We start from the raw sequence: 17,565 nt of genomic DNA, 5'->3' as shown, positions 1-17,565 counted from the left end.
AAAATACAAAAATTAGCCAGGTGTGGTGACTGGTGCCTGTAATCCCAGCTACTCGGGAGGCTGAGGCAGGAGAATCGCTTGAACCTAGAAGGTGGAGCTTGCAGTGAGCTGAGATTGCAACACTGCACTCCAGCCTGGGTGACAGAGTCAGACTCTGTCTCAAAAAAATAAAAATAAGTTTCCTTAATGGCTGGCTTTCTGGAACATAGGATATGAGGTGGAGCACTTTTTGGTAAAGGGGGTATGCTGAATGTATGTTATATACCAGCAAACATGGTACATTAGCAGTTACAGTGCAGGACCCTGTGGAATGGGCCAGGGAAAAATATTGACATTCCTCTTCCTTTTATTTGGCACCAAAGAAAACAGTTTGGTTGTCTGGTAACTTGGGTTCCAGTTTTGTGCTTTGCCTCTGGTCTTCCAGAAATGGGCAAGTATAGGACTCACAGCTAAATTCCCGGGGGCCCTTTGTATTCTAGATGATAGAACTGGAAAGATGTTGGGCTTGTAGACAGAACCAAATATTCCTAAAAGCATCCAAACTCGGGATAATGAAGTCTTGGCAAAGACCTCAATCCTCGTGACTTGAGTCAGGCATTTCAAATTAATCCAAAAGTTTGAGTTAACTGGTGTCTTGGGTCAATTTAACCTCGAGTTTATCAAGCAGCTTCCAAGTGACTTGACCCATAAAAGGCCTTTATTTTAAAAGAAAAATATCTTGCTGACGTCTTTCCAAAAGTATAACCAAATCCAACCTAATTAACGATTGATCTGGAAGAGGACCTTTGATGTATTGGAGGGTATAATAAAAGCAAATGGTGCAGGAGAAAGAAAGGCAATTATAAAGCTGAGGGTCGGGGAGAAGCCGAACAACAACAAAGGAAATGTAATCATAGGATACAGTTTTACAGAGAATATCTAATTAATGTCATAATATAAACAGGGAGTTGGCAAACTGTTTTCACTAAAGGATCAGTAGTAAACGTTTTAGACTTTAAGGACCAGATGGCCTCTGTTGCAACTACTAGCTCTGTTGCCTAGTGAGAAAGCAGCCGTGAGAAATAAACAAGGACATCAGAGCGGCTGTGTTGCAATAAAACTTTATTTACACAAACAACAGGGGACCGGATTTGCCAATCCATGATATAAGCCTTAGGTATTAATTCAACTAAAAATAGCTGGAGGTGGCTGGGCACGGTGGCTCACACCTGTAATCCCAGCACTTTGGGAAGCTGAGGCGGGTGGATCACCTGATGTCAGGAGTTTGAGACTAGCCTAGCCAACATGGTGAAATCCCATCTCTACTAAAAATACAACAAATTAGCTAGGTGTGTTGGTGGGTGCCTGTAATCCCAGCTACTCGAGAGGCAGGAGAATTGCTTAAACCCGGGAGGCAGAGGTTGCAGTGAGCCAAGATCGCACCACTGCACTCCAGCCTGAGCAACAAGAGTGAAACTCCCTCTCAAAAAAAAAAAAAAAAAAAAAGCTGGGAGAAAGGAAAGGTAGTATAAGAAAGCTACATGTTTGCCTGCCATAGCAGGAAGTTACTAGATATTATCTAAACTTGACATATATCCAGAAATCACCTGTTACAGTGACTGTGCTTTACCTCTGGTCTTCCAATAGGCCAAAATCGCCTATTTTGGCACCGAGGACTGGTTTCCTGGAAGAAAATTTTTCCACAGATTGGGTGGGCGGGGTGGCAGGGATGGTTTCGGGATGATTCAAGTGTATTACATTTACTGTGCACTTTATTATTACATTGTAATATGTAATGAAATAATTATACTACTCGCCATAACATAGAATCATTGGGAGCTTGTTTTCCTGTGGTCTCATCGAGGGGTGATGGGGGACAGTGACAGATTATCAGGCATTAGAGTCTTATAAGGAGCACACAGGCGCGGTTCTCGATAGGGTTTGCGCTCCTATGAGAATCTAATGCTGCCGCTGATCTGATGGGAAACCGAGCTCAGGCAGTGATGCAAGCGATGGGCAGCGGCTGTAAATACGGATGACGCTTCACTCGCTCACCTGCTGCTCACCTCCTGCTGCGTGGCCCGGTTCCTAACATGGACCGGTACTGGTCTGTGGCCTGTGGGTTGGGGAACCCTTGGCCTATTATATATAATACATAATGGTATATACATTATAATAGGTTAGTATATATAGCAAGCCTATTCTACAGAGAGATAGTGATAACCGCCAGAAAAAAAGCAGCTAAAAGAGCTAAAAAGCAGGTATTATGGAGTAAGGTAGGAGTTGGAGAAGGGATGTGACTGGCGAATGCTATTTTTCATTATAAACCTTTAGTAGTCATTGATTTTTAAAACTCATGTGCCTGTTCGAATTTGATAAAAATTTCATAAATAGATGAACAAGGCCAGGTGTGGTGGCTCACGTCTGTAATCCCAGAACTTTGAGAGGTCGAGATGGGTGGATCACCTGAGGTCAGGAGTTCAAGACTAGTGTGGTCAACATGGTGAAACCCCATCTCTACTAAAAACACAAAAATTAGCCAGGCATGGTGGCGGGCGCCTGTAATCCCAGCTACTCGGGAGGTTGAGGCAGGAGAATCGCTTGAATCTGGGAGGAGGAGGTTGCGGTGAACTGAGATCATACCAGTGCACTCCAGCCTGGACGACAGAGTAAGACTCCGTCTCAAAAGAAAAAAAAAAATGAGTAAAGGTCAATCTAACTCGTCTGACAGCTTTGTCTCTGAAGGCAGGGTGCCTCTGGACAATTGAGGTAAAGGCATCTCTTCCTCCAGGTAGATGCAACTTCATGCCAGGGATTCTGGCTTAGCAAGCAGAACCAAGGCTGGATATCAGCTGCAGTCACTGGAGCAGTGCACAACCTGCACCACTGTGCAAGGCTAGCAGTGGTTGGTATGGTTGTCTACATGATGATGCATGAGGATTTTAAACGGTCCAAGCCTTGAGAAAGGGAAAGGAATTATGATGGCCCAGACCCTTGACCAGATCTCCATCTCATGTTGAAATTAGAAGTGTGTCTTGTTGACCCTGAGCCCTCTTCCTCTCCTTCTAGGTGACTTGCTTTTGGAGGGCTTCAACAACTACACCTTCCTCTCCAATGGCTTTGTGCCCATCCCAGCAGCCCAGGATGATGAGATGTTCCAGGAAACCTTGGAGGCCATGGCGATCATGGGTTTCAGCGAGGAGGAGCAGCTATGTAAGCCTCACACCTTGAATCTGGAGGGTAGCCTGCCTGGGTACCAGTAGAACCTGTTAAGAATTCTTCTCTGGTCAGGACAGATTTCTGCTCTCTGAATTCCCCACTTTCCATTAAAAAAGAAAAAAAGGAGGAAAATGAATTTCATTCTAGGTGGTTTGTTTGTGTTTTGTGTTGTAGAAAAGTGGCTGTATAACTAGGACTCTTTTAGTTGCAAGTAACCCAAGCTGGCTTAAACCAAAGGGAAAGTGACTAACTCACAATGTTGAAAAGTGCAGAGAGGTCGGGCGCAGTGGCTCAGGCCTGTAAACTCAGCGCTTTGGGAGGCCAAGGTGGGCAGATCACTTTAGGTCAGGAGTTCGAGACCAACCTGGTCAATATGGTGAAACCCTGTCTCTACTAAAAATACAAAAAAATTAGCCAGGGATGGTGGTGCACACTTGTAGTCCTAGCTACTCGGGAGGCTGAGGTGGGAGGATTGCTTGAACCCAGAAGGCAGAGATTGCAGTGACCCAAAATCATGCCACTCCACTCCAGCTTAGAAGATGGAGCTAGACTCCATCTCAAAAAAAAAAAAAAAAAAAAAAGTTCAGGAATTCAAGCTTCAGGTATAGTGAGATCTAGTTGCTCAAAAGATGTTTCTAGAACCTAATTTGTCTTCTATCTCTCTCTTGACTACATTGTCTCTCTATAGGATGCAGTTTGTTGACAGCGACGTGGCTGGGTTCCAGCCCTTAAATTCTTTGAGTTTATGTCTAAAGAACAGAATAGATTCCCAGCTTAACTTCCTGAACGGAGTGTCATTGACTCTGACTGGTTGATATGCACATTCCTGAGCTATGCAACATAGGCAGGGTTGTGGAAAGCACAGGGTGGTTTCATTATGGTCCCTAAGAATGGATTCTTGGAGCTGAAGATAGAGATGTTGGCTTCATCAGGAACATGTGGGAGGGGGAGTGATCGAGGCAGTGGTTTTACTCAGGCTCTTCCTGGAGGGGTTGCTCTGGTGATCGATTGATGTTGATCAAAATCACCCAACCAATGGCCAAGAAACATACTGGGTCTTGAGAACAGGACAGCTCAGAAAGAAATACTTGTTCAGGACACTGTGTTTTCAGAAACACTTTTCCTTCTGGGTTAGATATGCCTCAGTGTTCAAGGTTAATCTCTTTTGGGAATACCAGGACAGAATTGTGGAAAGTTTCCCCTCCTTCCCACGCCTACGCCCGTTTGGAGCCCCAGAATAGCACTGAGGTTGCTGAAATGCTACATTTGGGGAGGGGCAGCTCCTCCGAAGATAACTTGGGGTCTAGAAAAATAAGACTCTATGGGTCAGTTGACAAATGGGTGGTGTGTGTGGGTCTCGGCCAGGGTCCCACATCAGAATCTAGTGCTGATAGCTTCCTTGTCTGAATGACATAGGCTCTCCAAGAATGATTCATTTTATTTAGGATGGGTCAGTTTTGCTTCTGATCTTGCTTTTAAATAACAATGAACAATGGTTAAGTATTTGCTGTGTGCCAGACATTTACTAAATCCTTTTTTCTTAATGTACTAGACTGTTCAGTATAGTTTTATTTAAATAATAAAAAGCTGGAACAGGCTGGGCACAGTGGCTCATGCCTGTAATCCCAGCATTTTGAGACACTGAGGCAGGAGGATTGCTTGAGCCCAGGAGTTCGAAACCAGCCTGGACAACATAGTGAGACTCTGTCTCTACAAAAAAATAAAGAAAAGAGAAAAAAAAACTGGAACAAACTAAAATAGGTTGATTGATACAGAGTTTATTAAATTATCGTCTATTCTTGTGAAAGAAAACAATGAGATCATTTAAATTGTGTTTTGGCACCGGGCGCGGTGGCTCACGCCTGTAATCCCAGCACTTTGGGAGGCCGAGACAGGCGGATCACGAGGTCAGGAGATCGAGACCATCCTGGCTAACACGGTGAAACCCCGTCTCTACTGAAAATACAAAAAAACTAGCCGTGCATAGTGGCGGGCGCCTGTAGTCCCAGCTACTCAGGAGGCTGGGGCAGGAGAATGGCATGAACCCGGGAGGCAGAGCTTGCAGTGAGCTGAGATCACGCCACCGCACTCCAGCCTGGGCGACTGAGCAAGACTCCGTCTCAAATAATAATAATAATAATAATAATAATAATAATAATAATAATAAAAAATAAATTGTGTTTTGTTGGGCATGGTGGCTCACGCCTGTAATTCCAGCACTTTGAAAGGCCAAGGCAGGCAGATCACTTGAGGTCGAGTTTGAGACCAACCTGGGCAACATGGCAAGACTCTCTACAAATAATACAAAAAATTAACCCGGTGTGGTGGTGCACATCTGTAGTCCCAGCTGCTTGGGGGACTGAGGCAGGAAGATCACTTGAGCCCAGGAGGTCAAAGCTGCAGTGAGCTGAGATAACGCCACTCTGTCACCTAGGCTGGAGTACAGTGGCGCAATCTCAGCTCCCTGCACCCTCTGCTTTGCAGGCTCAAGCAGTCCTCCCACCTCAGCCTCTCAAGTCATGGAGACTATAGGCATGTGCTACCATGCCTGGCTAATTTTTGATTTTAGGGTTTTTGTTTTGTTTTGTTTGAGATGGAGGCTCGCTATCGTCACCCAGGCTGGAGTGCGGTGGCACGAACTCGGCTCACTGCAACCTCTGCCTCCTGGGTTCAGGCAATTCTCCTGGCTCAGCCTCCTGAGTAGCTGGGATTACAGGAGCCCACCACCATGCCCTGCTAATTTTTTGTGTATTTTTATTGGAGACTGGGTCTCATCATGTTGGCCAGGCTGGTTTTAAACTCCTGACCTCAGATGATCCACCCGGCTTGGCCTCCCAAAGTGCTGGGATTGCAGGCATCAGCCACCGTGCCTGACCTGGGGTTTTTTTGGTTTGGTTGGGTTTCGTTGGGTTTCGTTTTTGGAGGGGTGAGTAGAGACAAGGCTTCACCATGTTATCCAGTATTCTCTAGTCTTGAACTCCTGGGCTCAATCAGCCCGCCTTGGTCTCCCAAAGTGCTGGGATTACAGGCGTGAGCCATCATGCCCAGCCCCCAGTGTTCTCAGTGTACATTGGCACTTGCCAATTTCCCCTTTAACCACAGAGACCAGACCCCAGGCCCAGCACCTTCAGCAGGCCAAAGAATCTAGCTAGAATTTGGTAATACTGTTTTCCTTGTAGTTATATTTATAATTGCCATCTATTTATGGCAAGTGAAGATTATTTTTCACTTAAGATAGAGAAAGTTTTCTATTAAAATAAATGTAAGGAGAGAGAAGGAGGTAAATTTAAAGAAAATGGTTAAGCAAATAATGGAGCAGATGGTACACAGAGCAAGCATTCAGATGACGGCATGCGAATAACCAACTCTCATGGGAACCACCTTAGTCCCAAATGTACACCAACCCCATTTATAAACCAAGAGCTACTTCCAAACCCTCCATTAAGGGGCCTATGGAGAAGTGGGTGGGTCAGGTTCCAGGCTGGAGCTTCTCGAGGCTCCAGGTGACCAGGGGAGACCAGGATTTTCCCCACCACATTGGGTTCTACAGCCTTGAACTCCCGGGCTCAAGATATCCTCATGCACCACCATGCCTGGCTAATTTTTTTTTTTTTTTTTTTTTTTTGAGATGGAGTCTCACTCTCTCGCCCAGGCTAGAGTGCAGTGGCTTGATCTTGGCTCACTGCAAGCTCCGCCTCCCAGGTTCACGCCATTCTCCCGCCTCAGCCTCCGAGTAGCTGGGACTGCAGGTGCCCACCACCACGCCCGGCTAATTTTGTTTTTGTATTTTTAGTAGAGACGGGGTTTCACCGTGTTAACCAGGATGGTATCAATCTCCTGACCTTGTGATCTGCCCACCTCAGCCTCCCAAAGTGCTGGGATTACAGGTGTGAGCCACCATGCCCAGCCCATGCCTGGCTAATTTTTTAATTTTTTGTAGAGTCAGGAACATAGACCAGCTATGTTGTCCAGGCTGGTCTTGAACTCCTAGTCTCAAGCAATCCCCCTGCCTCAGCCTCCCAAATCCTTGGGATTACAGCCATGAGCCACCATGCCTGGCCTGGTTAAACTGTTTCTAACATATTAGAAAAAACACCTAATTTTTAAGATGAAAAATAAAATCATCTAAATCGTCCATCCTGTGTACCCCTGGTGGTACACATGTCTGGTGTTGGAAAGCCCTGTTTCCTATTCCTCAGCAAGAAGAGAGGTGTAAGGCCACTGTATAAAATGAGCACAAACTTGATGTCTTAAAACAACAGGAATTTATTCTCTCCCAGTTCTGGAGGCCAGGGTTCTGAAATCAAGGTGTCGGCAGGAGCCGGGCATAATGGCTCATGCCTCTAATCCCAGCACTTTGGGAGGCTGAGGTGAGAGGATCATTTGAGGCCAGGGGTTCAAGACCAGTCTGGGCAATATAGCAAGACCCCTTGTCTACTAAAAATTTAAAAAAAAAAAATTTTTTTTTTTAAGAGATAAGATGTTTTCCTTCTGGAGGCCCTGATGGAGATCTGTTCCTTGCCTCTGCCCTGGCTTCTGGTGGCTCGGGCTGTTCCTGGCTTTTCCTTGGCTTGTCTCACTCCAGTCTCTGCCTCCTCCTTCATGTGGCATTCTACTTTGTGGATCTTCTCTTCTGTCCATCATAAAGACACTTGACATTAAATGTAGGGCCCACCAGGTTAATCCGAGATGACCTCATTTTGAGATCTTTTACTTGATTCCATCTGCAAAGACCTTTTATTTCCAAATTAGGCCACATTCAGGCTGGACACGGTGGCTCATGCCTGTAATCCCAGCTCTCAGGGAGGCAGAGGCAGGAGGAGAGCTTGAGCCCAGGAGTTCGAGACCTGCCTGGGTAATATAGTGAGACCCTGTTCCCCACAAAAAGGAAAAAAAATAAGTGTTACTCCCACAAGTTAGGCCATATTCACAGGTTCCAGGTGGATATATTTTAGAAGGACCAACATTCAACCTAATATAGGTGGCTTCTGCTCTTTACCCCCTACTGGCCTACTGGGCCAGGCCCTGGCTCAGCATCTTATAGGACCTAAACTTCATGAAGTGGATTCTACTGTTACCATCTCCATTTTGCAGATAGAGAAACTGAGGCTCATGGGACTTATTGAGATGCATGTAGAGTCTCTATCCTCTATCCATTCATGATTCATCCATCCATCCATCCTCTATTCATCCATCTATCCTCAACTCATCCTTCCATTACTCATCCATCCATCACCCATCCATCCATCCATCCATCCATCCATCCATCCATCCATCTACCCATCTACCCACCCATCCATTCATCCTTGAACTCATCCTCTATACATTTATTCATCATTCATCCCCCCTCCATCTGCCATCCATCCATCTCCCTCCCTCCCTACGTGTATCTGGACTCTGAACTAGGCTTTGGAAATTCAAAGATGATGAGATTTATAAGAAGCGAGGCTGGGATTTGAACTCAGGACTGTATAACTGCAGAATGTGTGCTTTCACCAGTGCACCAGGATGCCGCCAGCCGTCACCGCCCTTGCTGTGTTGTGTCTCTTCACTGGTTTACTTCTTTGCTGTCTGCTAACTCTGCCCCCAAGGTTCATCTCTTATGGCCTGGGAGTGGTGGCGTTCTTTTGTCATTTCTGGAATTACATTAACTATACCAGAAAGTGCAAACCATTGGTTCCTGAACCCACAGGAGAGATCGGCCACTATGACCTTCAAAACTTTTAAAAATTGGTTCCTAAAGTTTAAATATGGGTAGGCCGGGCACTGTGGCCTATAATCCCAGCACTATGGGAGGCCAAGGCACATGGATCACTTGAAGTCAGGAGTTTGAGACCAGTCTGGCCAACATGGTGAAACCCCATCTCTACTAAAAATAGAAAAATTAGCCGGGTGTGGTGGCACATGCCTGTAATCCCAGCTATTCTGGAGGCTGAGGCAGGAGAATTCCCCTGAACCCGGGAAGTGCGGAGGTTGCAGTGAGCCGAGACTGCACCAATGCACTCCAACCTGGGTGACAGAGCAAGACTGTCTCAAAAGGAAAAAAAAAAAAACCATGGGTAGACTTCACATAAAAACTCTGGCTTTCCATGATCTGGAAAAATCAGAAGTTCTAGCAATACTGGGCTATGACGGAGTAGCTGCTGGCCCCTTCAGGTGGGTTTGTGGCCTCCTTGGGTCCCCACAGTCCTCCTTAGTTGGCTTTGTTCATGTAGACCAGTGGTTCTCTCCAGAGATGAGTTTGCCTCCCAGGGGACATTTAGTAGTGTCTGACGACATCTGTGGTTGTCACAACTCTGGTGGGGTAACCACCACTGACATCTAGTGGTTCAAGATCAGGGATGCCACTAAACTTCCCATGATGCCCAGGACAGCTCCCCGCAATAGAGAATTATCTGGCCCCGAATTTCTGCAGTGACAAGATTGAGAAACCCTGAGTTGGCCGGCTCACCTGGGCTGTGCAGGCATTTCAGCAATCTTTACTTTAAACTTACACTTTTAAAACTGTGAGTACAACTCTTCATAGTTTACAAAGCCTCTTTCATAGATGTTATGGTTAAAAGGAAGTGTCTTTCCAAGTCCCGTCAACAGCAGCTTCATTCACTTTGGGTGGAAGTCTTTCTGCCTTAGTGAGTGGGAGCAAATGGGTGGGTGGTCAGCAGCTGGGTCCTTTCGCTGAGCTGGGCCAAGGACTCCATGGTGTGAGAATAGCTGTTGTTATGGTCCTTGTGATGTCTGGTTTGGCCTGAGGAACCAGAGAAGTCTGGGATCTCTAGGCTTTGTTCCTGGAACACAGTGACTGATTTGAAGCCAGAACTCTGGGTGATTTGTACCTGAGTTAAGCTAAGCCAAGAATGTGCGTTAATCATCATCCATTCTCCATCCATCCATCTATCCATTCATCTATTCATCCATCCATCTACCATCCATCCATCTGTCATCCATCTATCATCCGTCCATCCATCCATTCATCCATCCATCTATCATCCATCCATCAATCCTCTATCCATTCCTCCATCCATCATCCATCAATTCTCTATCCGTCTATCCATCGTCCATCCATCCATTCTCTGTCCATTCCATCTATCCATCCATCCTCTATCCATGCATTATTCATCCATCAATCCATCCTGTATTCATCCATCTATCCTCTACTCATCCATCCATCATTCACCCATTCATCTACCTACCCATCCATTCATCCATCCATTCATCCATGAACCCATCCTCTATCCATTTATTCATTCATTAATTCATCCATCCACCTTCCACCTACCATCCATCCATCTCTCTCCCTCCCTACCATGTGTATCAGGACCCTGGACTAGGCTTTGGAAATTCAAAGATGATAAGGGCAGGCCCCCCACTCTCCAGAAACTCGCGGTTTTGTGGGGATTTCAGACATAGAAACTATTTTAACAGTAACATGTGCTAAGTATGGAGTCAGAGAGGTTCCAAGTATCTTGGGAACACAGCGTTTTTGTTTGGAGACACCTGGACAACTAGTAAAAACAAATGTATATATTCTTCATCCCAACATGGGCATCTTGTACACTCAGCAGAGTATGTAAGAAGTACAGGGTTTTTATTTCAAAAAGCCTTTTACCGACGTAGATTTACATGTAGAAAATTGTGTATGCCATAGCGTGCAGTGCAAAGAATTATCATAAACTGAACACGTCTGTGTAACTAGAATCCATTTTAAATAAGAGAATGCCACCAGCCCTGCAGAAGCGCCCACATGCACCTTCTCGGAGCTTCCCTCAATTAAGCATAATCAATATCCTGACTTCTAACAACATCGATTAGTTTTGCCTCTTCTTGGATGGACTGTCAATATATGGATTTAGGCAGTACATTCTTGTTTCCATCTGTCCTCTTTTGTTCAGTGTTTGTGTCTGGAAGATACGTCAGGGGTATTTTTGTTTTAGAGACAGGATCTCCCTACATTGCCCAGGCTGTCTCAAACTCCTGGCCTCAAACAATTCTCCCACCTCAGCCTCCCAAAGTGCTGTGGTCGCAGGCATGAGTCACTATGCTGGCCCCAATACATCAGTTTTGTTTTTTGGTAGTTGTAACTCATTCATTCTCACTGTTCTGTGGCAGGGGTTCCTAGTGCATTTTCTGTAAAGGGTCAGATAGTAAATTCTTTAGCCTTTATAGGCCAGACGATCTCTGTTGCAACTCTTTAACTCTGCCATTGTAGCATGCAAATAGTTATAAACAGTAGGTAAATGAATGAGTATAGCTGTGTTCCAATAATACTTTATTTATAATAGTAAACAGTGGGCCAGATTTGGTCCATGGGCTATAATTTGCCAGTCCCTGCTGTGTGGTATTCCATTGTAATGCAAGGTTTTAAGCAACCATATGAAAATATTGAGCTCAGAATTTAGTTTCTTCAGAGGAAAGATGTAGGCTGGCTCTGGGTCCCTAGTGGCTTTAGGCTCCAAAACTCCAGGGTACCTTGGCATTGACCTTTGTGTCTGCTCTGCTCTTCTCTCCCCACCTCAGCCATATTGAAGGTGGTATCATCAGTCCTACAGCTTGGAAATATCGTCTTCAAGAAGGAAAGAAACACAGACCAGGCGTCCATGCCAGATAACACAGGTACTTGCCACCTTTTACCAATAACCAATGACTTTGGGGTTGTGGGGGGTGGGGAGGGTAACATTTAACCATTGGTTGTTTTTCAAGGTGAAAGTATCTGGGATTTTAACAACAGTTGGACTAGGTTCTTATCACTCATTTTTCTTTTTGCAAACTTTTCACTGCTCAAGACCCTATGTGGAAAGTTTTTGAATCAGAGTGCAGGGATTAAAAAAAAAAAAAACAAAACAACAAAAAAAAAAAACTAATAGTTTTATTTATTTGTTCTTTTTTTAAAATACAAAATTTTACAAGTTTTAATAGAGACGAGGTCTCACTGTGTTGTCCAGGCTGATCTTGAACTCCTGAGCCCAAGTGATCCTCCCACCTTGGCCTCCCAAAATGCTGGGATTACAGGCAAGAGTCATCACATCCCGCCCCTAATAGTGACCAGACAAGATCCTGAGGGACCATCTATTCTAAAATACTCCACTTAATTGTTTTGTTAAAGAAGTATTTCTCAAGCCCCTGCAATACACCACTGGGATACAGCAGGAAATGACACAAGAATAGCTCTTCTTACAGTATCTGTGGTCTTCCTGGGGAGACAGACCTCAATTGCCCTGAGAATTAGGGGTACCGGATAAAATACAGGATGTCCAGATACGTTTCAATTTTAGGTAAACAACAAAACTTTTTTTAAATTTTAAGTATGTCCCTTGTAACATTTGGACCATGATTATACCAAAAAAGTATTCTTGTTTATCTGAAATTCAGGTTTAACTGAGCATCCTGTAATTTTCCCCCTAAATCTGATAAACCTACCCACAAATAAATAGTATTTTGTGTTTTGAGAAGCTGGCATGGCTACCACCATGCTTGTTGGTGGCTGAGCTAAGAGCAAAACTTAGGTTTCTTATTTCCCGGCCCAGGCTGTATATTGCGTTGCTTTTTCGCACTCCCTAGAGCCCACCTTGATAAAACATTTTGCAACCGCTTACTGGGTTTCCCTTGCCCACTGCCTAGACAGAGCCAATTAATCAAGACAGGGGAATGGAGATAGAGAAAGAGTAATTCACGCAGAGCCGGCTGCATGGGAGAGCAGAGTTTTATTATTACTCAAATCAGTCTACTTGAGCATTCAGGGATCAGAGTTTTTAAGCATAATGTGGTTAGGGGGAGGCCAGTGAGTTGGGGGTGCTGATTGGTTGGGTCAGAGATGAAATCACAGGGCGTCGAAGCTGTCCTCTTGCCCTGAGTCAGTTCCTGGACAGAGGCCATCAGATCAGATGAGCCAGTTTCTCGATCTGGGTGGTGTCAGCTGATCCACCTGGTGCCAGGGTCTGCAAAATATCTCAAGCACTGATGTTAGATTTTACATTAGTGATGTTATCCCCAGGAGCAATTTAGGGAGGGTCAGACTCTTGTAGCCTCCAGTTACAGAACTCCTAAACCATAATTTCTAATCATTAGGCTAATATGTTATTCCTACAAAGGCAGTCTAGTCCCCAGGCAAGAATGGGGTTTGTTTTGGGAAAGGGTTCTTGTGTTTTAAACTATAAACTAAGAGGCCAGGCGTGGTGGCTCATGCCTGTAATCCTAGTAATTTGGGAGGCCGAGGCAAGTGGATCACTTGAAGTTAGGAGTTTAAGACCAGCCTGGCCAACATGGTGAAAACCTATCTCTACTAAAAATACAAAAATTAGCTGGATGTGGTAGTGGGCACCTGTAATCCCAGCTACTCAGGAGGCTGAGGCAGGATAATTACTTGAACCCAGGAGGTGGAGATTGCAGTGAACCAAGATTGTGCCAGTATGCTCCAGCCTGGATGACGTAATGAGACCCTGTCTCAATAAATAAATAAATAAATAAATAAATAAATAAACAAACTATAAACTAAGTTCATCCCAAAGTTAGTTCAGCTTACATCCAGGAATCGTTCAGTGGAGCTTGGAGGTTAGAAGCAAGATGGAGTCAGTTAGGTCAGATCCTGTTCAGTGTCTCAGTTATAATTTTGCAGTGGCAGTTTCATTCTCAGGTGTTTGTTATGTATTAGAGTCCCTAAATCTGGCAAATTAACGGAATCCAGATGCCAAGGAAAGACCTCAGGGAAAGAGAAATGAAAAAGCACTCTTGCCAAGAGATGGGGGAAAAAATCCTAAAATCACTGTATTTACTCTGCCTTGCACATGCAAAGCAGCATGTAATGCTATTTTCACGTTAAGGGACCAACTAGTGGTCACAGCACTGTGTTCCAGCCTGGCGACAGAGGAAGACTGAATCTCAAAAAAAAAAAAAAAAAAAAGCATTTAGGTTGATTCTAGCATTTTCCTAATGCTGTAACACATATCCTGGAAGGGTGAGTGAAACAAATATTTATTGAATAGTAACTATTCAATAAATGTTACTATTAGTAACTATTTAATACTTACTAAGTATTAAATAAATCTCAGGGGCCAGTAATCCCAGCACGTGGGGAGGCCGAGGTGGGTGGATTGCCTGAGTTCAGGACTTCAAGACCAGCCTGGGCAACACGGTAAAACTCCATCTCTACTAAAATACAAAAGAAATTAGCTGGGTGTGGTGGCAGGCACCTATAATCCCAGCTACTTGGGAGGCTGAGGCAGGAGAATTGCTTGAACCCGGGAGGCAGAGGTTGTAGTGAGCTGAGATCGCAGCACTGCACTCCAGTCTGGGTGACATAGCAAGACTCCATCTCCAAAATAATAAATAAATAAATATATAAATAAATATATATCTCTCTTTCTCTGTCTCTCTCTCCCCCCACCCCCCTCCCTCCCTCTCTCCCTCAGGGACTTTACATATTTTACCTTATTTAGTCCTGGGTACCAACAAGGTACTGAAGAGCTGACCCTTTTTAAAGCTTAGAAAAGCAAGACTCCGGGAGAGTAAAGAGCTTTTCCAAAGTCACATGACTTGGAAGTGTGAAGGGACAGGGACTTGAAACTAGAACTACCTGACCCTGAACCCCCAACTGGGGCATACTTCAGCACCCCCCCCCCCAAATCATTGCCTCTCAGCAAAATACTGGGGAGTGTGACCACTAATGACAGCAGCCTTTAGGACTATATTCACGGTCAGTGGGTCCCATTTCCCCAAGAGAACCCAGTGTATTCACAGATCACAAATAGCCCATGTGATGTGCCTTCTTGCCAAGCTATTTCTTTTGTGATGCACTCAAGATGTTTCTTTTCTCCATCCAGCTGCTCAGAAAGTTTGCCACCTCATGGGAATCAATGTGACGGATTTCACTAGATCCATCCTCACTCCTCGTATCAAGGTTGGGCGAGATGTGGTACAGAAAGCTCAGACAAAAGAACAGGTAATGATGTACCTGCCATTTACTTATCACTTACCCATCCATGCACCCACCCATCCATCCATTCATCCATCTACCCTGCTGTTCACTCATTCATCTATTCATTAATCCATTCACCCATGGTCTGCCTCTGCATCTGTCCCATCCATCCATCTTTCTGTCCACTCATTCATCTGTCTGTTCATCCATCCATCCATCCATCCACTCATCTGCCCATCTATCTGTTCACCCATCAAATGTCCATCCATCCCTCATTCACCATCTGTCCATTCATCCATCCATGACCCAGCCATCTGTCCATCTGTCCAGCCATCCATCACGCATCCACCTGTCATTCCATTCATTCATTCATTCATTCATTCATTCATTCATTCATCTGTCCATCCATCCACCCATCTATCTCTTTATCCTTCATTGTTTTTTTGGTTTTTTTTTTTTTTGAGACGGAGTCTCGCTCTGTCGCCCAGGCTGGAGTGCAGTGGCGCAATCTCGGCTCACTGCAAGTTCCGCCTCCCAGGTTCATGCCATTCTCCTGCCTCAGCCTCCCAAGTAGCTGGGACTACAGGTGCCTACCACCATGCCTGGCTAATTTTTTTTTAAAATTTTAGTAGAGACAGGGTTTCACCATGTTAGCCAGGATGGTCTCGATCTCCTGACCTCATGATCTGCCCGTCTCGGCCTCCCAAAGTGCTGGGATTATAGGCATGAGCCACCGCGCCTGGTCTCTTTATCCCTCATTTATTCAATACTAGAATATTCAAAGTCCCATGTCAGGTTTTTTTTGTTTGTTTTTTGTTTTTTGGTTTTGAGCCAGAGTCTTGCTCTGTCACCCAGGGTGGGGTGCAGTGGTGTGATCTCAGCTCACTGTAGCCTCTGCCTCCCAGATTCAAATAATTCTCCTGCCTCAGTCTCCCAAGCAGCTGGGAGTACAGGCATGCACCACCATGCCTGGCTAATTTTTGTATTTTTAGTAGAGACGGGTTTTTGCCATGTTGGCCAGGCTGGTCTTGAACTCCTGACCTCAAGTGATCCACTGGCCTCGGCTTCCCAAAGTGCTGGGATTATAGTGTGAGCCACCGTGCCTGGCCAAGAATAAAAATCTTCACCACCAGCCTGGCTTATGTGAAAATGGAGCCCAATGAGAATAACCAGGTTCCCCTGGTTCCCCTCTGCAGGCTGACTTTGCTGTAGAGGCTTTGGCCAAGGCAACATATGAGCGCCTTTTCCGCTGGATACTCACCCGCGTGAACAAAGCCTTGGACAAGACCCATCGGCAAGGGGCGTCCTTCCTGGGGATCCTGGATATAGCTGGATTTGAGATCTTTGAGGTACAGCTCGGTGGGATCCTAACAGCCGTGGTCTTGGTTCTCTGAGATGGGGATTTTTCTTGGAGGAATCATGATTTTGGAGAAAGTCATGTAGATGGCTACGGTAGGGTAGGAGGCTGTCTAGTTAAAGGTGGATCCTTGAGGGTATAAGAGACAGAAATCCAACAGGAAATGCATTGGTTTCTGGAACTGAGAAGGCCAGACATGCAGCTGGATCCTGTAGGCAGTCTGATCTTCCACCATCTTTCTCTCTCTTTCTCTCTGCCTTCCTCCATATTGACTCCATTCTCAAGCAGGCTCTCCCCTCATGGTGGCAAGATGGCTGCCAAAGCTCCAGACTGCCTCTCAGTAATCTTGGCAAAAAAAAAAAAGATCTCTTTTCTAACAGTTCCAACCAAAATCTTGGAATTAAGTCTGAGTCTTACTTACCTGAATTGGCTACATGGTCACCTCCAAGCCCAAGAATTGTTTGCAAGAGCTTGCAATACCTCATGTAGTAGAAACATGGATAATGGATCCACACCCATGGGTTGGAGGAAAGTTCTCAGAGAAAGGGAAAGGTTTTTTTTGTTTGTTTGTTTTTGTTTTTTTGTCTTGTTTTGTTTTTGTCTTGTTTTGTTTTTTGAGATGGAGTCTTGCTTTGTTGCCCAGACTGGAATGCTGTGTCACAATTTCATCTCACTGCAGTCTCCATCTCCTGGGTTCAAGCAATTCTCCTGTCTCAGCCTCCTGAGTAGCTGGAACTACAGGCGCATGCCACTATGCCCAGCTAATTCTTTTTTTTTTTTTTGAGATGGAGTCTCGCTCTGTCGCCCAGGCCAGAGTGCAGTAGTGCAATCCTGGCTCACTGCAACGTCCGCCTCCCAGGTTCAAGTGAGTCTCCTGCCTCAGCCTCTCGAGTAGCTGGGATTATGCCATCATGCCCGGCTAATTTTTTTTTTTTTTTTTTAGTAGAGATGGGGTTTCACCCTGTTGGCCAGGCTAGTCTCGAACTCCTGACCTCAAATGATCCACCGGCCTTGACCTCCCAAAGTGCTGGGATTACAGGCATGAGCCTCCGTGCCTGGCCAATTTTTGTATTTTTAGTAGAGAGAGTTTTCGCTATGTTTG

The 17,565-nt window shown here is 45.2% G+C and overlaps 1 protein-coding gene across 10 annotated transcripts in view; it reads left to right on the top strand.

The window, feature by feature from the left end:
• The window catches only part of MYH11 (myosin heavy chain 11), a 153,654-nt gene that overhangs the window by 80,373 nt on the left and 55,716 nt on the right, over positions 1–17,565 (top strand). For all 10 annotated transcript variants that reach the window (XM_005591331.5, XM_005591330.5, XM_005591326.5 and 7 more), the window contains 4 exons: positions 3,049–3,192; positions 11,713–11,808; positions 15,012–15,130; positions 16,303–16,455. In XM_005591331.5, coding sequence (XP_005591388.1) covers positions 3,049–3,192; positions 11,713–11,808; positions 15,012–15,130; positions 16,303–16,455 — 512 coding nt within the window. The remainder of the gene's footprint in view (positions 1–3,048; positions 3,193–11,712; positions 11,809–15,011; positions 15,131–16,302; positions 16,456–17,565) is intronic.

Source organism: Macaca fascicularis, chromosome 20 (genome assembly GCF_037993035.2).
Source record: "Macaca fascicularis isolate 582-1 chromosome 20, T2T-MFA8v1.1".
NCBI lineage: Eukaryota > Metazoa > Chordata > Mammalia > Primates > Cercopithecidae > Macaca > Macaca fascicularis.
The sequence above is the reverse complement of the archived record's forward strand: the minus strand, read 5'-3'. Positions and strand labels throughout refer to the sequence as shown.